Here is a 23,149-nt window from a genome sequence, read left to right as displayed (position 1 = left end):
CGTGTAGGGATTGTTGTCATTATTCCCTGGGGCAATCATTGTTATCATCTGGGGTAACTTCTCCCACAGTTTTATGCCTTACTACTCTGTGGTGATTGGGCACAAACCTCTAATAAAAATCTACACAGAGCCACCTGTCTGTTTCCCCATTTTACTCCTCCTTATCATCACAGACACAGCAGGAAGTCTCCGCTCATAATGTCCCTAGTGGTGAGAATGAGAAGTGAAGATTTCAGGATTATTATAATATAGAAAGAAAACCTTAAATATCTGCGTAACAAATTCTTGATTTAAACAATTGTTATCATCTGGGGATCGTTGTCATTATCGTCTGGGGCCATTGCCTGGGGCCTTCTCTTCTTGTTGCTCTTCCTTCTCAGGAAGCCATAGCTGGAGCAGGCTATAGCCATAGAAATATCTGATCCACCAAACAGAGGATGCATCAGCCTCAGGAGGCGGTCTGGATCTTGTCTCTGAGCTCTAGCCCCGCCCCCTGAGTGATGTCACCACCTCTATCCAGCCCCTATATACACATGTATATCCTTATAGATAAGACATTTAGTAAAAAGTGAGGTTATACTCTTGTGCTGCAGACTATTCTGCTATATAGAGTAATGTTCTGCAGCAGCTCTGGGCTTGCAGGAGTGCTGAATGAGGGGAGCAGGCGGGGTGGCTGTGATAAAGAGCTGAAGGGAAGAAGTGCTAAGACCATAAACAAATAGATTTTTGGTACTTTGAGAACCGGGAGGAACAGGTGAGTGATCCTTATTATGTTCTGAGGCCGGAGTCCCCCTTTAGTGCGGTGTACAATCCATCATTACACCAAGGTTCTGTACAAGAAATTTATGTATTAAAAAAAAATAAACTTAATGTACAAATCATGAAAAAACAAAAAACAGCAGCTTAAATAAAAAGGTGAGGGGCGAGGCCAGGAAAACACGGGAGACGCTTGGCCCAGCCCATGTGTCAGGCCCCCCAGCTAGAACGCTTCATTTGTCTCAATAAATTAAAGGGGAGGGGATGTAAACAGCTGGGGGGAGGAGCAAGACAAAATGGAGGAGGGCACTAGTCAGGGTGAGGGGGAGACGTCAGGGTTCCCCCTTTGTGGCACAGATTTTTCCCGCCGTCAGCAGAACCTGACAAATGTTCATTCCACACGGACCAGGAGACCCCTCAGGACGGTGGCCCCCTTCTCCTTGGTCAGCCACTCCACCTCAGAGCTGGGGATCCTGGGATCTGAGAGGTCGGAGGTCCCCGCCGATGCTGGACCCATCTTGTATGATCCCGGCCGTACGCAGACCTGAAGGGCAACCTGGACTCCAAATGTGCGATGAGATCGGGGGTCCCTGAACCTGAAACGGAAAAAAAGGCTTAGAATATGGACATGGAGGCTACTGCCAAAATGTTCTAACTCCGCCCCTTTATATTGTGTTCCACAATGTGTCAGACTCCACCCCATTATATTGTTTCCTACAATGGCCTCAGGCTTCGCCCCTTTATATGGTTTCCCACAATAGCCTTAGACTCCGCCCCTTTATATGGTTTCCCACAATGGCCTTAGATTCTGCTGCTTTATATTGTTCGGCAAAATGTGTCAAACTCCGCCCATTTATATTGTTTTTGCACAATAGACTCAGACTCCACCCCTCTTACTGTCTTTAGTCTGTGAAGGGTTAAACAAGAAAGGATGCCTCATGGGAGACAAACTACAAGGATATATCTATCTTCCATCTCCACCCCCACTGCCCAGGCCCGGCCTGTACTGGATCAATCATAAGGCCTCCAGGCCAAGCCCACGCTGGGTCATTCATGAGGCCTCCAGGCCTGGCCCACACTGGGTCATTCATGAGGCCTCCAGGTCCGGCCCACACTGGGTCATTCATGAGGCCTCCAGGTCCGGCCCACACTGGGTCATTCAAGAGGCCTCCAGGCCCGGCCCACACTGGGTCATTCATGAGGCCTCCAGGTCCGGCCCACACTGGGTCATTCATGAGGCCTCCAGGCCCGGCCCACACTGGGTCATTCATGAGGCCTCCAGGTCCGGCCCACACTGGGTCATTCATGAGGCCTCCAGGCCCGGCCCACACTGGGTCATTCAAGAGGCCTCCAGGCCCGGCCCACACTGGGTCATTCATGAGGCCTCCAGGTCCGGCCCACATTGGGTCATTCATGAGGCCTCCAGGCCCGGCCCACACTGGGTCATTCATGAGGCCTCCAGGTCCGGCCCACACTGGGTCATTCATGAGGCCTCCAGGTTCGGCCCACACTGGGTCATTCATGAGGCCTCCAGGTCCGGCCCACACTGGGTCATTCATGAGGCCTCCAGGTCCGGCCCACACTGGGTCATTCATGAGGCCTCCAGGTCCGGCCCACACTGGGTCATTCATGAGGCCTCCAGGCCCGGCCCACACTGGGTCATTCAAGAGGCCTCCAGGCCCGGCCCACACTGGGTCATTCATGAGGCCTCCAGGTCCGGCCCACACTGGGTCATTCATGAGGCCTCCAGGCCCGGCCCACACTGGGTCATTCATGAGGCCTCCAGGTCCGGCCCACACTGGGTCATTCATGAGGCCTCCAGGCCCGGCCCACACTGGGTCATTCAAGAGGCCTCCAGGCCCGGCCCACACTGGGTCATTCATGAGGCCTCCAGGTCCGGCCCACATTGGGTCATTCATGAGGCCTCCAGGCCCGGCCCACACTGGGTCATTCATGAGGCCTCCAGGTCCGGCCCACACTGGGTCATTCATGAGGCCTCCAGGTTCGGCCCACACTGGGTCATTCATGAGGCCTCCAGGTCCGGCCCACACTGGGTCATTCATGAGGCCTCCAGGTCCGGCCCACACTGGGTCATTCAAGAGGCCTCCAGGTCTGGCCCACACTGGGACATTCATGAGGCCTACAGGCCCGGCCCCACACTGGGATATTCATGAGGCCTCCAGGCCCGGTTCTCAGAGGATCTCACACTCACTGGACTTTGGGGCAGAAGTCGGGCAGGCCGGCGTATCGTAGAGTAGGGGACAGGACCACGCTCTGCACCTCACAGCTCTGCAGGACGTTGGGCTCCGGCGCTGGGAAGCCATTCTGGGAGTCAGATTTGGTCGGCACAGACGTGAGGATACACAAGGAACCTGTGGAGGAGGAGGACAGGGTGAGAACATGGAGTAATGAAGACATAGACTGCACCGCTCAGATCACTCACCTGGGAGCAGCTCCCCCCGATCCAGCGTCCTCCGCACGCTCCCCGCACTGCTGCCCTGGTACGCAATGTGCCACTTCTTGTATTGGGTGCATGATAACCGCGGACTAAGCCTGAAAAGTGGCGCAGCGGTGAGGATAAGGAATTGCCAACATTTACCAAGATCACTATGTGAAGTCAACCAGTACCTGAGAGGGAAGCTGCACCAGCCGGTGGGCTCGGCGTATTCCCGAGGAGGGTCTCCTCTCTTACTGTACAACTCATCTCCTCGCAGCTTGCGACACGACTCACAGTGACAGACGCACAACTTAGAGTCCTCCATGAAGTAACCGTCTACAGAGGACGAGAGCGGATCAATGAGAGGCAGAGGGGAGGAAGACAAGGAGGCTGGGAGGAAGAGGAGGCTGGGAAGTGGAGGCTGGGGGGGGGGGGGGGAGTGAAGGAAGAGGAGGACAAGAGTGGATCAATGAATGAGAGGCGATGGGGAGGAAGAGGCGACGGGGAGGAAGAGGCGACGGGGAGGAAGAGGCGACGGGGAGGAAGAGGCGACGGGGAGGAAGAGGCGACGGGGAGGAAGAGGCTACGGGGAGGAAGAGGCTACGGGGAGGAAGAGGCTACGGGGAGGAAGAGGCGACGGGGAGGAAGAGGCAGAGGAGAAAAGGAGTAAGACTAGAGGAGGAGAAGGACAGGGGGGGGGACAAGGATTACGAGGAGACAGGGAAGACGAGGAGGAATAGGCTGAGGAGATGGAAATGAGGAGACCGAGGCGAGAGAGAGAGTAGAGGAAGAAGAGGCCGATGAGATGGGAAGGAAGAAAAAGAGGAAAAGGAGAGGAACGAGGAGGAAGAGGCTGCGGAGAAAGGAAAAGTAGCGGGTAAAAAGAAGACTGGAAGGAGGAGATGTGGGAGCAGGAAGAAGATCTTACCAGGCAGAAGCAGCAGCTCCTTGAAGCGGAGGCAGAGGGCCAGATACTCACAGCTGAGAAGAGCCATGGGGTCAGGGGGCAGCCAGCATAGACTCTCCTTAACACCTAGAGACAGAGGAGACCATTGAGAAATAAAGAACATGTGTGACCCCACCACAGAACAAGCCAAGGGTCAGGAGTAAGCTGACTAATACAGAACATGTGACCCACCCCAGAGAACAAGCCAAGGTGACTGGAATAAGGCTACATCTCCCCCAAAGCCTAAAATAAACTGAAGGAAAAGAGACAAAAAAATGCTATCTATAGAGTGCGTCATAGAGAGAATATAGAGTGCTTCATAGAGAGGAGAGACCATCTAGAGTGCTTCATAGGGAGGAGAGAACATATAGAGTGCTTCATAGGGAGGAGAGAACATATGGAGTGCTTCATAGGGAGGAGAGAACATATAGAGTGCTTCATAGGGAGGAGAGAACATCTAGGTTGCTTCATAGGGAGGAGAGAACATCTAGAGTGCATCATAGAGAGAGGAGAGAACATCTAGAGTGCTTCATAGGGAGGAGAGAACATACAGAGTGCTTCATAGGGAGGAGAGAACATACAGAGTGCTTCATAGAGAGGAGAGAACATACAGAGTGCTTCATAGGGAGAGGAGAGAACATATAGAGTGATTCATAGAGAGAGGAGAGAACATACAGAGTGCTTCATAGGGAGAGGAGAGAACATATAGAGTGATTCATAGAGAGAGGAGAGAACATATAGAGAGATTCATAGGGAGAGGAGGGAACATCTAGAGTGCTTCATAGGGAGAGGAGAGAACATATAGAGTGCTTCATAGGGAGGAGAGAACATCTAGAGTGCTTCATAGGGAGGAGAGAACATCTAGAGTGCTTCATAGAGAGGAGAGAACATACAGAGTGCTTCATAGGGAGGAGAGAACATATAGAGTGCTTCATAGGGAGAGGAGGGAACATATAAAGTTCTTCATAGGGAGAGGAGGGAACATATAGAGTGCTTCATAGAGGAGAGAAGATATAGTGTTTCATAGGGAGAGGAGGGAACATATAGAGTGCTTCATAGAGAGGAGAGAACATATAGAGTGCTTCATAGGGAGAGGAGGGAACATCTAGAGTGCTTCATAGAGAGAGGAGAGAACATATAGAGTGTTTCATAGGGAGAAGAGGGAAACTAGTGCTTCATTGAGAGGAGAGAACATCTAGAGTGCTTCTTAGAGAGGAGAGAACATATAGAGTGCCTCATAGGGAGAGGAGAGAACATCTAGGGTGCTTCATAGGGAGGAGAGAACATATAGAGTGCTTCATAGGAGGGAGGAGAGAACATCTAGAGTGCTTCAGAGGGAGAGGAGAGAACATATAGATTGCTTCATAGGGAGGAGAGAACATCTAGAGTGCTCCATAGAGAGGAGAGAACATATAGAGTGCTTCATAGGGAGAGGAGAGAACATATAGAGTGCTTCATAGGGAGAGGAGAGAACATATAGAGTGCTTCGTAGGGAGAGGAGAGAACATATGGAGTGCTTAGTGATACTTGAGTCCCTAACAATTGTTATCTAAAGGCCGGGTCCGGATTAGATACACTGGTTGTGGTGATACACACTGGTTCTTCTCCATGACCTTAATTCTTTCACCCAGTGACCGATATAGAACCCCCCCGCCCAGCCATTCACCATCCATCATGTCGGCCTTCTCTCTCTCTCTCCCCCCCCCCCCCTAACCATCCACCATGTCGGCCTTCTCTCTCCCCCATCCAGACCTCCCACCCCCCCTGGCCCGGCCCTCACCATCCACCATGTCGGCCTTCTCTCTCTCTCCAGGGATATGCCCCTCGTGAGCACTAGACTCGGCCCCCTGCACTTCTCCTGTCACTATGGAGACCTGGAGAAGGAAGAGGATAACCATCATTAGAGGTGGGAATGACAATACCCTGAGGCCACCAGTACCGGACAGACACTGACCCGCTCACACTGCCCATACAGGTCCACCACCACGTAACATGGGTCTGGGAGGTCCTGGGCCCCCACCCCCTGATCCAGGCCATTGATGTATAAGTGGAGCCCCCCGGAGGAATCCAACAGGAGGCCGACAAACGTCCCTTCAGGACACAAGTCAAGATTGGGTCCATAACCTTCACGGACCTAGAAGAGCAGACAGTAGTGATATATATATATATATATATGTGGGTCACGTGACATCACATACATTGACTATACACAGGATACACATCAGGCTGTGCTACCTTGGCTCCATTGTACAGAACAGCGCTGCGCTGGAAGATCCACGCACTCTTCTTAATGGCGGCCGCCGTGGCCGGGAAGTTAAGTCTCTCGGGTGAAACACCAATGACTCCAATGGAAAGAGAGGATGTCCATCGTAAGGAGAGCTGATCTATCCGGACCTGGGGATGGCAATAATGGCGGGATTAGAGAAGGAGGAGGGTGAGGACCAGGGTCTTACAATGGAAAGACATGACTACACGTGATGGTCCATGTCCAGAGTCTACTCCATCACCAGGACTATAAGGTACAGAACAGACATGACTACACGTGATGGTTCATGTCCAGAGTCTACTCCATCACCAGGAGAACTATGAGGTACAGAACAGACATGACTACACGTGATGGTCCATGTACAGAGTCTACTCCACCACCAGAACTATGAGGTACAGAACAGACATGACTACACGTAATGGTCCATGTCCAGAGTCTACTCCATCACCAGGAGAACTATGAGGTACAGAACAGACATGACTACACGTGATGGTCCATGTACAGAGTCTACTCCATCACCAGGAGAACTATGAGGTACAGAACAGACATGACTACACGTGATGGTCCATGTACAGAGTCTACTCCACCACCAGAACTATGAGGTACAGAACAGACATGACTACACGTAATGGTCCATGTCCAGAGTCTACTCCATCACCAGGACTATGAGGTACAGAACAGACATGACTACACGTGATGGTCCATGTGCAGAGTCTACTCCATCACGAGAACTATGAGGTACAGAACAGACATGACTACACGTGATGGTCCATGTACAGAGTCTACTCCATCACCAGGACTATGAGGTACAGAACAGACATGACTACACGTAATGGTCCATGTCCAGAGTCTACTCCATCACCAGGAGAACTATGAGGTACAGAACAGACATGACTACACGTGATGGTCCATGTCCAGAGTCTATTCCATCACGAGAACTATGAGGTACAGAACAGACATGACTACACGTGATGGTCCATGTCCAGAGTTTACTCCATCACCAGGACTATGAGGTACAGAACAGACATGACTACACGTGATGGTCCATGTCCAGAGTCTACTCCATCACCAGGACTATGAGGTACAGAACAGACATGACTACACGTGATGGTCCATGTACAGAGTCTACTCCATCACCAGGACTATGAGGTACAGAACAGACATGACTACACGTGATGGTCCATGTCCAGAGTCTACTCCATCACCAGAACTATGAGGTACAGAACAGACATGACTACACGTGATGGTCCATGTCCAGAGTCTACTCCATCACCAGGACTATGAGGTACAGAACAGACATGACTACACGTGATGGTCCATGTCCAGAGTCTACTCCATCACCAGGACTATGAGGTACAGAACAGACATGACTACACGTGATGGTCCATGTCCAGAGTCTACTCCATCACCAGGACTATGAGGTACAGAACAGAACAGACATGACTACACGTGATGGTCCATGTCCAGAGTCTACTCCATCACCAGGAGAACTATGAGGTACAGAACAGACATGACTACACGTGATGGTCCATGTACAGAGTCTACTCCACCACCAGAACTATGAGGTACAGAACAGACATGACTACACGTAATGGTCCATGTCCAGAGTCTACTCCATCACCAGGAGAACTATGAGGTACAGAACAGACATGACTACACGTGATGGTCCATGTCCAGAGACTATTCCATCACGAGAACTATGAGGTACAGAAAAGACATGACTACACGTGATGGTCCATGTACAGAGTCTACTCCATCACCAGGACTATGAGGTACAGAACAGACATGACTACACGTGATGGTCCATGTCCAGAGTCTACTCCATCACCAGGAGAACTATGAGGTACAGAACAGACATGACTACACGTGATGGTCCATGTCCAGAGTCTTCTCCATCTCCAGGACTATGAGGTACAGAACAGACATGACTACACATGATGGTCCATGTCCAGAGTCTACTCCATCACCAGGACTATGAGGTACAGAACAGACATGACTACACGTGATGGTCCATGTACAGAGTCTACTCCATCACCAGGACTATGAGGTACAGAACAGACATGACTACACGTAATGGTCCATGTCCAGAGTCTACTCCACCACCAGAACTATGAGGTACAGAACAGACATGACTACACGTGATGGTCCATGTCCAGAGTCTGCTCCATCTCCAGGACTATGAGGTACAGAACAGACATGACTACACATGATGGTCCATGTCCATAGTCTACTCCATCACCAGGACTATGAGGTACAGAACAGACATGACTACACGTGATGGTCCATGTACAGAGTCTACTCCATCACCAGGACTATGAGGTACAGAACAAACATGACTACACGTGATGGTCCATGTCCAGAGTCTGCTCCATCTCCAGGACTATGAGGTAAAGAACAGACATGACTACACGTGATGGTCCATGTCCAGAGTCTACTCCATCACGAGAACTATGAGGTACAGAACAGACATGACTACACGTGATGGTCCATGTCCAGAGTCTGCTCCATCTCCAGGACTATGAGGTACAGAACAGACATGACTACACGTGATGGTCCATGTACAGAGTCTACTCCATCACCAGGAGAACTATGAGGTACAGAACAGACATGACTACACGTGATGGTCCATGTACAGAGTCTACTCCATCACGAGAACTATGAGGTACAGAACAGACATGACTACACATGATGGTCCATGTCCAGAGTCTACTCCATCACCTGGACTATGAGGTACAGAACAGACATGACTACACGTGATGGTCCATGTCCAGAGTCTACTCCATCACGAGAACTATGAGGTACAGAACAGACATGACTACACGTGATGGTCCATGTACAGAGTCTACTCCATCACCAGGAGAACTATGAGGTACAGAACAGACATGACTACACGTGATGGTCCATGTCCAGAGTCTACTCCATCACCTGGACTATGAGGTACAGAACAGACATGACTACACGTGATGGTCCATGTCCAGAGTCTACTCCATCACGAGAACTATGAGGTACAGAACAGACATGACTACACGTGATGGTCCATGTCCAGAGTCTACTCCATCACCAGGACTATGAGGTACAGAACAGACATGACTACACGTGATGGTCCATGTCCAGAGTCTACTCCATAACAGGAGAACTATGAGGTACAGAACAGACATGACTACACGTGATGGTCCTTGTCCAGAGTCTACTCCATCACCAGGAGAACTATGAGGTACAGAACAGACATGACTACACGTGATGGTCCATGTCCAGAGTCTACTCCATCACCAGGAGAACTATGAGGTACAGAAAAGACATGACTACACGTGATGGTCCATGTCCAGAGTCTACTCCATCACCAGGACTATGAGGTACAGAACAGACATGACTACACGTGATGGTCCATGTCCAGAGTCTACTCCACCACCAGGACTATGAGGTACAGAACAGACATGACTACACGTGATGGTCCATGTCCAAAGTCTACTCCATCACCAGGAGAACTATGAGGTACAGAACAGACATGACTACACGTGATGGTCCATGTCCAGAGACTATTCCATCACGAGAACTATGAGGTACAGAACAGACATGACTACACGTGATGGTCCATGTACAGAGTCTACTCCATCACCAGGACTATGAGGTACAGAACAGACATGACTACACGTGATGGTCCATGTCCAGAGTCTACTCCATCACCAGGAGAACTATGAGGTACAGAACAGACATGACTACACGTGATGGTCCATGTACAGAGTCTACTCCATCACCAGGACTATGAGGAACAGAACAGACATGACTACATGTGATGGTCCATGTCCAGAGTCTGCTCCATCTCCAGGACTATGAGGTACAGAACAGACATGACTACACATGATGGTCCATGTCCATGTCCAGAGTCTACTCCATCACCAGGACTATGAGGTACAGAACAGACATGACTACACGTGATGGTCCATGTACAGAGTCTACTCCATCACCAGGACTGTGAGGTACAGAACAGACATGACTACACGTGATGGTCCATGTCCAGAGTCTGCTCCATCTCCAGGACTATGAGGTACAGAACAGACATGACTACACGTGATGGTCCATGTCCACAGTCTACTCCATCACCAGGAGAACTATGAGGTACAGAACAGACATGACTACACGTGATGGTCCATGTCCAGAGTCTGCTCCATCTCCAGGACTATGAGGTACAGAACAGACATGACTACACGTGATGGTCCATGTACAGAGTCTACTCCATCACCAGGAGAACTATGAGGTACAGAACAGACATGACTACACGTGATGGTCCATGTACAGAGTCTACTCCATCACCAGGAGAACTATGAGGTACAGAACAGACATGACTACACGTGATGGTCCATGTCCAGAGTCTACTCCATCACCTGGACTATGAGGTACAGAACAGACATGACTACACGTGATGGTCCATGTGCAGAGTCTACTCCATCACGAGAACTATGAGGTACAGAACAGACATGACTACACGTGATGGTCCATGTCCAGAGTCTACTCCATCACCAGGACTATGAGGTACAGAACAGACATGACTACACGTGATGGTCCATGTCCAGAGACTACTCCATCACGAGAACTATGAGGTACAGAACAGACATGACTACACGTAATGGTCCATGTCCAGAGTCTACTCCATCACCAGGAGAACTATGAGGTACAGAACAGACATGACTACACGCGATGGTCCATGTCCAGAGTCTGCTCCATCTCCAGGACTATGAGGTACAGAACAGACATGACTACACATGATGGTCCATGTCCAGAGTCTACCCCATCACCAGGACTATGAGGTACAGAACAGACATGACTACACGTGATGGTCTATGTCCAGAGTCTACTCCATCACCAGGAGAACTATGAGGTACAGAACAGAATTGACTACACGTGATGGTCCATGTTCAGAGTCTACTCCATCACCAGGAGAACTATGAGGTACAGAACAGACATGACTACACGTGATGGTCCATGTCCAGAGTCTACTCCACCACCAGAATGATGAGGTACAGAAAAGACATGACTATACGTGATGGTCCATGTCCAGAGTCTACTCCATCACCAGGAGAACTATAAGGTACAGAACAGACATGACTACACGTGATGGTCCATGTCCAGAGTCTACTCCATCACCAGGAGAACTATGAGGTACAGAACAGACATGACTACACGTGATGGTCCATGTCCAGAGTCTACTCCATCACGAGAACTATGAGGTACAGAAAAGACATGACTACACGTGATGGTCCATGTACAGAGTCTACTCCATCACCAGGACTATGAGGTACAGAACAGACATGACTACACATGATGGTCTAAATCCAGAGTCTACTCCATCACCAGGACTATGAGGTACAGAACAGACATGACTACATGTGATGGTCCATGTCCAGAGTCTGCTCCATCACCAGGACTATAGGACTATGACGTACAGAACAGACATGACTACACATGATGGTCTAAATCCAGAGTCTACTCCATCACCAGAACTTTGAGGTACAGAACAGACATGACTACACGTGATGGTCCATGTCCAGAGTCTACTCCATCACCAGGAGAACTATGAGGTACAGAACAGACATGACTACACGTGATGGTCCATGTCCAGAGTCTACTCCATCACCAGAACTATGAGGTACAGAACAGACATGACTACATGTGATGGTCCATGTCCAGAGTCTACTCCATCACCAGAACTTTGAGGTACAGAACAGACATGACTACACGTGATGGTCCATGTCCAGAGACTACTCCATCACGAGAACTATGAGGTACAGAACAGACATGACTACACGTAATGGTCCATGTCCAGAGTCTACTCCATCACCAGGAGAACTATGAGGTACAGAACAGACATGACTACACGTGATGGTCCATGTCCAGAGTCTGCTCCATCTCCAGGACTATGAGGTACAGAACAGACATGACTACACGTGATGGTCCATGTCCAGAGTCTACTCCATCACCAGGAGAACTATGAGGTACAGAGCAGACATGACTACACGTGATGGTCAATGTCCAGAGTCTACTTCATCACCAGGAGAACTATGAGGTACAGAACAGACATGACTACACGTGATGGTCCATGTCCAGAGTCTGCTCCATCTCCAGGACTATGAGGTACAGAACAGACATGACTACACGTGATGGTCCATGTACAGAGTCTACTCCATCACCAGGACTATGAGGTACAGAACAGACATGACTACACGTGATGGTCCATGTCCAGAGTCTGCTCCATCTCCAGGACTATGAGGTACAGAACAGACATGACTACACGTGATGGTCCATGTCCAGAGTCTACTCCATCACCAGGAGAACTTTGAGGTACAGAACAGACATGACTACACGTGATGGTCCATGTCCAGAGTCTACTCCATCACCAGAACTATGAGGTACAGAACAGACATGACTACATGTGATGGTCCATGTCCAGAGTCTACTCCATCACCAGAACTTTGAGGTACAGAACAGACATGACTACACGTGATGGTCCATGTCCAGAGACTACTCCATCACGAGAACTATGAGGTACAGAACAGACATGACTACACGTAATGGTCCATGTCCAGAGTCTACTCCATCACCAGGAGAACTATGAGGTACAGAACAGACATGACTACACGTGATGGTCCATGTCCAGAGTCTGCTCCATCTCCAGGACTATGAGGTACAGAACAGACATGACTACACGTGATGGTCCATGTCCAGAGTCTACTCCACCACCAGAACTATGAGGTACAGAACAGACATGACTACACGTGATGGTCCATGTCCAGAGACTACTCCATCACCAGGACTATGAGATACAGAACAGACATGACTACACGTAATGGTCCATGTCCAGAGTCTACTCCATCACCAGGAGAACTATGAGGTACAGAACAGACATGACTACACGCGATGGTCCATGTCCAGAGTCTGCTCCATCTCCAGGACTATGAGATACAGAACAGACATGACTACACATGATGGTCCATGTCCAGAGTCTACTCCATCACCAGGACTATGAGGTACAGAACAGACATGACTACACGTGATGGTCTATGTCCAGAGTCTACTCCATCACCAGGAGAACTATGAGGTACAGAACAGACATGACTACACGTGATGGTCCATGTCCAGAGTCTACTCCACCACCAGAATGATGAGGTACAGAAAAGACATGACTATACGTGATGGTCCATGTCCAGAGTCTACTCCATCACCAGGACTATGAGGTACAGAACAGACATGACTACACGTGATGGTCCATGTCCAGAGTCTACTCCATCAACAGGACTATGAGGTACAGAACAGACATGACTACATGTGATGGTCCATGTCCAGAGTCTGCTCCATCACCAGGACTATAGGACTATGAGGTACAGAACAGACATGACTACACGTGATGGTCCATGTCCAGAGTCTACTCCATCACCAGAACTTTGAGGTACAGAACAGACATGACTACACGTGATGGTCCATGTCCAGAGTCTACTCCATCACCAGGACTATGAGGTACAGAACAGACATGACTACACGTGATGGTCCATGTCCAGAGTCTACTCCATCACCAGAACTATGAGGTACAGAACAGACATGACTACATGTGATGGTCCATGTCCAGAGTCTACTCCACAACAAGAACTATGAGGTACAGAACAGACATGACTACACGTGATGGTCCATGTCCAGAGTCTACTCCATCACCAGGAGAACTATGAGGTACAGAACAGACATGACTACACGTGATGGTCCATGTACAGAGTCTACTCCACCACCAGAACTATGAGGTACAGAACAGACATGACTACACGTGATGGTCCATGTCCAGAGACTACTCCATCACGAGAACTATGAGGTACAGAACAGACATGACTACACGTGATGGTCAATGTCCAGAGTCTACTCCATCACCAGGAGAACTATGAGGTACAGAACAGACATGACTACACGCGATGGTCCATGTCCAGAGTCTACTCCACCACCAAAATGATGAGGTAAAGAACAGACATGACTACACGTGATGGTCCATGTCCAGAGTCTACTCCATCACCAGGACTATAGGACTATGAGGTACAGAACAGACATGACTACACATGATGGTCTAAGTCCAGAGTCTACTCCATCACCAGAACTATGAGGTACAGAACAGATATGACCACACATGATGGTCCATGTCCAGAGTCTACTCCATCACCAGGACTATGAGGTACAGAACAGACATGACTACACGTGATGGTTCATGTCCAGAGTCTACTCCATCACCAGGAGAACTATGAGGTACAGAACAGACATGACTACACGTGATGGTCCATGTCCAGAGTCTACTCCATCACCAGGAGAACTATGAGGTACAGAACAGACATGACTACACGTGATGGTACATGTCCAGAGTCTGCTCCATCTCCAGGACTATGAGGTACAGAACAGACATGACTACACGCGATGGTCCATGTCCAGAGTCTACTCCACCACCAGAACTATGAGGTACAGAACAGACATGACTACACGTGATGGTCCATGTCCAGAGACTACTCCATCACGAGAACTATGAGGTACAGAACAGAGATGACTACACGTAATGGTCCATGTCCAGAGTCTACTCCATCACCAGGAGAACTATGAGGTACAGAACAGACATGACTACACGCGATGGTCCATGTCCAGAGTCTGCTCCATCTCCAGGACTATGAGGTACAGAACAGACATGACTACACATGATGGTCCATGTCCAGAGTCTACTACATCACCAGGACTATGAGGTACAGAACAGACATGACTACACGTGATGGTCTATGTCCAGAGTCTACTCCATCACCAGGAGAACTATGAGGTACAGAACAGACATGACTACACGCGATGGTCCATGTCCAGAGTCTGCTCCATCTCCAGGAGAACTATGAGGTACAGAACAGACATGACTACACATGATGGTCCATGTCCAGAGTCTACTCCACCACCAGGACTATGAGGTACAGAACAGACATGACTACATGTGATGGTCCATGTCCAGAGTCTACTCCATCACCAGGACTATGAGGTACAGATCAGACATGACTACACGTGATGGTCCATGTCCAGAGTCTACTCCATCACCAGGACTATGAGGTACAGAACAGACATGACTACACGTGATGGTCCATGTCCAGAGTCTACTCCATCACCAGGACTATGAGGTACAGAACAGACATGACTACACATGATGGTCCATGTCCAGAGTCAACTCCATCACCAGGACTATGAGGTACAGAACAGACATGACTACACGTGATGGTCCATGTCCAGAGTCTACTCCATCACCAGGACTATGAGGTACAGAACAGACATGACTACACATGATGGTCCATGTCCAGAGTCTACTCCATCACCAGGACTATAGGACTATGAGGTACAGAACAGACATGACTACACGTGATGGTCCATGTCCAGAGTCTGTTCCATCACCAGGACTATAGGACTATGAGGTACAGAACAGACATGACTACACGTGATGGTCCATGTCCAGAGTCTACTCCATCACCAGGACTATGAGGTACAGAACAGACATGACTACACATGATGGTCCCTGTCCAGAGTCTACTCCATCACCCGGACTATGAGGTACAGAACAGACATGACTACAGGTGATGGTCCATGTCCAGAGTCTACTGAGGTAATGAACAGACATGAGTGCACGTGAGGGTTCATGTGCAGAGTCTGCCCAATCACCAGGAGAACTATTAGGTACAGAACAGACATGACTACACGTGATGGTCTAAGTCCAGAGTCTACTCCATCACCAGGACTATGAGATACAGAACAGACATGACTACACGTGATGGTCCATGTCCAGAGTCTACTCCATCACCAGGACTATGAGGTACCGAACAGACATGACTACACATGATGGTCTAAGTCCAGAGTCTACTCCATCACCAGGACTATGAGGTACCGAACAGACATGACTACACGTGATGGTCCATGTCCAGAGTCTACTCCATGACCAGGACTATGAGATACAGAACAGACATGACTACACGTGATGGTCTAAGTCAGGAGTCTACTCCATCACCAGGACTACGAGGTACAGAACAGACATGACTACACGTGATGGTCCATGTCCAGAGTCTACTCCATCATTAGGACTATGAGATACAGAACAGACATGACTACACATGATGGTCCATGTCCAGAGTCTACTCCATCACCAGAATGATGAGCTACAGAACAGACATGACTACACGTGATGGTCCATGTCCAGAGTCTACTCCATCACCAGAATGATGAGCTACAGAACAGACATGACTACACATGATGGTCCATGCCCAGAGTCTACTCCATCACCAGGACTATGAGATACAGAACAGACATGACTACACTTTATGGTCCATGTCCAGAGTCTACTCCATCACCAGGACTATGAGATACAGAACAGACATGACTACACTTTATGGTCCATGTCCAGAGTCTACTCCATCACCAGGAGATCAGGATCATATAGACCATAAATATGTGCCCCCCCAGTACCTGGAATAAGAAGAGGCGAGGCAATGGTTGGGTCAGGACCACGATGCCCTGGTTGTAGCTGCACACGCGTGTCGCTGTTCTGTTGTCATGTGACAGCTGGATGTTCTTCCCATGATTCCCCATAAAGTTTAAGTGGTGAAGCTGAATGGTCGGCAAAGTGTCAGCCTGAAAGGAGAGAACAACAGGATTATCACTGCCCTGTGGGGGGCGGCCATGACAGCAGAGGGTCGGGGGCTCACATTGTGCTCTACATCTTCCTCTTCACTCTCTGAATTTACAGACGGAGGTTTTGTGGCGTCAGATTCTTCTAGAACCGAGGAGCTGACAACAGAGAGAGCTGTGACTGAGCCGTGGAGATCAAAGATGGCGTACACACCCTGAGGGGGGAGATAATAACATTATAGTATATAGAGATCTGATCACCAGATTGTAGAGAGATCTATGACTGATCAACAGATTGTATAGAGATCTATGACTGATCACCAGATTGTATAGAGATCTATGACTGATCACCAGATTATATAGAGATCTATGACTGATCACCAGATTGTATAAACATCTATGACTGTTCACCAGATTATATAGAGATCTATGACTGATCACCAGATTGTATAGAGATCAATGACTGATCACCAGATTGTATAGAGATCAATGACTGATCACCAGATTGTATAGAGATCTATGACTGATCACCAGATTGTATAGAGATCTATGACTGATCACCAGATTGTATAGAGATCTATGACTGATCACCAGATTGTATAGAGATCTATGACTGATCATCAGATTGTATAGAGATCTATGACTGATCACCAGATTGTAGAGATCTATGACTGATCACCGGATTGTATAGAGATCTATGACTGATCACCAGATTGTATAGAGATCTATGACTGATCACCAGATTGTATAGAGATCTATGACTGATCACCAGATTGTATAGAGATCTATGACTGTTCACCAGATTGTATAGAGATCTATGACTGTTCACCAGATTGTATAGAGATCTATGACTGTTCATCAGATTGTATAGAGATCTATGACTGTTCACCAGATTATATAGAGATCTATGACTGATCACCAGATTATATAGAGATCTATGACTGATCACCAGATTATATAGAGATCTATGACTGATCACCAGATTGTATAGAGATCTATGACTGATCAGCAAACTGTATAAAGATCTATGAGTGATCACCAGATTGTATAGAGATCTATGACTGATCACCAGATTATATAAAAATTTATGACTGATCACAAGATTGTATAGAGATCTATGACTGTTCACCAGATTATATAGAGATCTATGACTGTTCACCAGATTGCATAGAGTTCTATGACTGTTCACCAGATTGTATAGAGATCTATGACTGATCACCAGATTATATAGAGATATATGACTGATCACCAGATTATACAGAGATCTATGACTGATCACCAGATTGTATAGAGATCTATGACTGATCACCAGATTGTATAGAGATCTATGACTGATCACCAGATTGTATAGAGATCTATGACTGATCAGCAGACTGTATAAAAATCTATGACAGATCACCAGATTGTATAGAGATCTATGACTGATCACCAGATTATACAGAGATCTATGACTGATCACCAGATTGTATAGAGATCTATGACTGATCACCAGATTGTACAGAGATATATGACTGATCACCAGATTGTATAGAGTTCTATGACTGATCACCAGATTGCATAGAGATCTATGACTGATCACCACATTATACAAAGATCTATGACTGATCACCAGATTGTATAGAGATCTATGACTGATCACCAGATTATACAGAGATCTATGACTGATCACCAGATTGTATAGAGATCTATGACTGATCACCAGATTGCATAGAGATCTATGACTGATCACCACATTATACAAAGATCTATGACTGATCACCAGATTGTATAGAGATCTATGACTGATCACCAGATTATACAGAGATCTATGACTGATCACCAGATTGTATAGAGATCTATGACTGATCACCAGATTGTATAGAGATCTATGACTGATCACCAGATTGTATAGAGATCTATGACTGATCACCAGATTATACAGAGATCTATGACTGATCACCAGATTGTATAAAAATCTATGACTGATCAGCAGACTGTATAAAAATCTGACTGATCACCAGATTGTATAGAGATCTATGACTGATCACCAGATTGTATAGAGATCTATGACTGATCACCAGATTATACAGAGATCTATGACTGATCACCAGATTGTATAGAGATCTATGACTGATCACCAGATTGTATAGAGATCTATGACTGATCACCAGATTGTATAGAGATCTATGACTGATCACCAGATTGCATAGAGATCTATGACTGATCACCACATTATACAAAGATCTATGACTGATCACCAGATTGTATAGAGATCTATGACTGATCACCAGATTATACAGAGATCTATGACTGATCACCAGATTGTATAGAGATCTATGACTGATCACCAGATTATACAGAGATCTATGACTGATCACCAGATTGTATAGAGATATATGACTGATCACCAGATTATACAGAGATCTCTGACTGATCACCAGATTGTAAAGAGATCTATGACTGATCACCAGATTATATAAAAATCTATGACTGATCACCAGATTGTATAGAGATCTATGACTATTCACCAGATTGTACAGAGATCTATGACTGATCACCAGATTGTATAGAGATCTATGACTGATCACCAGATTGTATACAGATCTATGACTTATCACCAGATTATATAGAGATCTATGACTGATCACCAGATTATATAGAGATCTATGACTGATCACCAGAGTATACAGAGATCTATGACTGTTCACCAGATTGTATAGAGATTTATGACTGATCACCAGATTATACAGAGATCTATGACTGATCACCAGATTGTATAGAGATCTATGACTGTTCACCAGAATGTATAGAGATCTATGACTGATCACCAGATTGAGCCTCCATCCTCTTACTTTAGGGATCCCGCTGGCCGCCGACCCCATGTCTTCTCCGTTGATTATTATGTGGAGGGTTTCATCACTATCGCGCCGGACCCCGAGTCTGCAGCCAGTCTACAAGATATATACAGAGCATAGAGATGTCACTACACAGGATCAGTGATGGGAGGGGTGTATACTAGATCACTACACAGGATCAGAAAGAGGAGGCGTGTATACTAGATCACTACAGCGGATCAGAGAGAGGAGGGGTGTATACTAGATCTCTACAGCGGATCAGAGAGAGGAGGGGTGTATACTAGATCACTACAGCGGATCAGAGAGAGGAAGGGTGTATACTAGATCACTACAGCGGATTAGAGAGGAGGGGTATATACTAGATCACTACAGCGGATCAGTGAGAGGAGGGGTGTATACTAGATCACTACAGCGGATTAGAGAGGAGGGGTGTATACTAGATCACTACAGCGGATCAGAGAGAGGAGGGGTGTATACTAGATCACTACAGCAGATTAGAGAGGAGGGGTGTATACTAGATCACTACAGCGGATCAGTGAGAGGAGGGGTGTATACTAGATCAATACACAGGATTAGAGAGGAAGGGGGTATATTAGATCACTACACAGAATCAGAGAGAGTAGGGGTCTATACTAGATCACTACAGCGGATTAGAGAGGAGGGGTGTATACTAGATCACTACACAGGATCAGAGAGAGTAGGGGTATATACTAGATCACTACACAGGATCAGTGAGAGGAGGGGTGTATACTAGATCACTACACAGGATTAGAGAGGAAGGGGGTATATTAGATCACTACACAGGATCAGAGAGAGTAGGGGTCTATACTAGATCACTACACAGGATCAGAGAGAGGAGGGGTGTATACTAGATCACTACAGCGGATCAGAGAGAGGAGGGGTGTATACTAGATCACTACTCAGGATCAGGGAGGAGGGGATGGTGTATACTAGATCACTACAGCGGATCAGAGAGAGGAGGTGTGTATACTAGATCACTACAGCGGATTAGAGAGGAGGGGTGTATACTAGATAACTACACAGGATCAGAGAGAGGAGGGGTGTATACTAGATCACTACAGCGGATCAGAGAGAGGAGGGGTGTATACTAGATAACTACAGCGGGTCAGAGAGAGGAGGGGTGTATACTAGATTCCTACACAGGATCAGAGAGAGGAGGGGTGTATACTAGATCACTACAGCAGATCAGAGAGAGGAGGGGTGTATACTAGATCACAACAGAGGATCAGAGAGAGGAGGGGTGTATACTAGATCCCTACACAGGATCAGACAGAGGAGGGGTATATACTAGATCACTACACAGGATCAGAGAGGAGGGGTGTATACTAGATCACTACAGCGGATCAGAGAGAGGAGGGGTGTATACTAGATCACTACACAGGATCAGAGAGAGGAGGGGTGTATACTAGATCACTACACAGGATCAGAGAGAGGAGGGGTGTATACTAGATCACTACACAGGATCAGAGAGAGTAGGGGTGTATACTAGATCACTACACAGGATCAGAGAGAGGAGGGGTGTATACTAGATCACTACAGCGGATCAGAGAGAGGAGGGGTGTATACTAGATCACTACAGCAGATCAGAGAGAGGAGGGGTGAATACTAGATCACTACACTGGATCAGAGAGGAGGGGTGTGTACTAGATCACTACACAGGATCAGAGAGAGGAGGGGTGTATACTAGATCCCTACACAGGATCAGAGAGAGGAGGGGTGTATACTAGATCCCTACACAGGATCAGAGAGAGGAGGGGTATATACTAGATCACTACACAGGATCAGAGAGAGAAGGGGTGTATACTAGATCACTACACAGGATCAGAGAGAGGAGGGGTGTATACTAGATCCCTACACAGGATCAGAGAGAGGAGGGGTATATACTAGATCACTACAGCGGATGAGAGAGAGGAGGTGTGTATACTAGATCCCTACACAGGATCAGCGAGAGGAGGGGTGTATACTAGATCACTACTCAGGATCAGAGAGAGGAGGGGTGTATACTAGATCCCTACACAGGATCAGAGAGAGGAGGGGTGTATACTAGATCCCTACACAGGATCAGAGAGAGGAGGGGTATATACTAGATCACTACACAGGATCAGAGAGAGAAGGGGTGTATACTAGATCACTACACAGGATCAGAGAGAGGAGGGGTGTATACTAGATCCCTACACAGGATCAGAGAGAGGAGGGGTATATACTAGATCACTACACAGGATCAGAGAGAGGAGGGGTGTATACTAGATCACTACAGCGGATCAGAGAGAGGAGGGGTGTATACTAGATCACTACTCAGGATCAGGGAGGAGGGGATGGTGTATACTAGATCACTACAGCGGATCAGAGAGAGGAGGTGTGTATACTAGATCCCTACACAGGATCAGAGAGAGGAGGGGTGTATACTAGATCACTACAAAGGATCAGAGAGGAGGGGTTTATACTAGATCAGTACACAGGATCAGAGAGAGTAGGGGTGTATACTGGATCACTACACAGGATCAGAGAGAGGAGGGGTGTATACTAGATCACTACAGCAGATCAGAGAGAGGAGGGGTGTATACTAGATCACTACAGAGGATCAGAGAGAGGAGGGGTGTATACTAGATTCCTACACAGGATCAGAGAGAGGAGGGGTATATACTAGATCACTACACAGGATCAGAGAGGAGGGGTGTATACTAGATCACTACACAGGATCAGAGAGAGGAGGGGTGTATACTAGATCACTACACAGGATCAGAGAGAGGAGGGGTGTATACTAGATCACTACACAGGATCAGAGAGAGGAGGGGTGTATACTAGATCACTACACAGGATCAGAGAGAGTAGGGGTGTATACTAGATCACTACAGCGGATGAGAGAGAGGAGGTGTGTATACTAGATCCCTACACAGGATCAGCGAGAGGAGGGGTGTATACTAGATCACTACTCAGGATCAGAGAGAGGAGGGGTGTATACTAGATAACTACAGCGGGTCAGAGAGAGGAGGGGTGTATACTAGATCACTACACAGGATCAGAGAGAGGAGGGGTGTATACTATATCACTACACAGGATCAGAGAGAGGAGGGGTGTATACTAGATCCCTACACAGGATCAGCGAGAGGAGGGGTGTATACTAGATCACTACACAGGATCAGAGAGAGGAGGGGTGTATACTAGATCACTACACAGGATTAGAGAGAGGAGGGGTGTATACTAGATAACTACAGTGGGTCAGAGAG

The 23,149-nt window shown here is 47.7% G+C and overlaps 1 protein-coding gene across 1 annotated transcript in view; it reads right to left on the bottom strand.

Moving 5' to 3' along the window:
* Nucleotides 1-704: 704 nt before the first annotated feature.
* The window catches only part of NEURL4 (neuralized E3 ubiquitin protein ligase 4), a 44,248-nt gene continuing 21,803 nt past the window's right edge, over nucleotides 705-23,149 (bottom strand). The window contains exons 4-14 of the mRNA XM_056551945.1: nucleotides 19,899-19,997; nucleotides 17,145-17,282; nucleotides 16,906-17,070; nucleotides 6,375-6,533; nucleotides 6,094-6,273; nucleotides 5,920-6,013; nucleotides 4,122-4,226; nucleotides 3,385-3,529; nucleotides 3,200-3,309; nucleotides 2,969-3,128; nucleotides 705-1,352 (exon numbers count right to left, since the gene is read on the bottom strand). Coding sequence (XP_056407920.1) covers nucleotides 1,148-1,352; nucleotides 2,969-3,128; nucleotides 3,200-3,309; nucleotides 3,385-3,529; nucleotides 4,122-4,226; nucleotides 5,920-6,013; nucleotides 6,094-6,273; nucleotides 6,375-6,533; nucleotides 16,906-17,070; nucleotides 17,145-17,282; nucleotides 19,899-19,997 — 1,560 coding nt within the window. The 3' untranslated portion in view covers nucleotides 705-1,147. The remainder of the gene's footprint in view (nucleotides 1,353-2,968; nucleotides 3,129-3,199; nucleotides 3,310-3,384; nucleotides 3,530-4,121; nucleotides 4,227-5,919; nucleotides 6,014-6,093; nucleotides 6,274-6,374; nucleotides 6,534-16,905; nucleotides 17,071-17,144; nucleotides 17,283-19,898; nucleotides 19,998-23,149) is intronic.

This window comes from Hyla sarda, unplaced genomic scaffold (assembly GCF_029499605.1).
Source record: "Hyla sarda isolate aHylSar1 unplaced genomic scaffold, aHylSar1.hap1 scaffold_1285, whole genome shotgun sequence".
NCBI classification, from domain to species: Eukaryota; Metazoa; Chordata; class Amphibia; order Anura; family Hylidae; genus Hyla; species Hyla sarda.
Note: the sequence above shows the minus strand (reverse complement) of the source record. Positions and strands in the feature narration are given on the sequence as shown.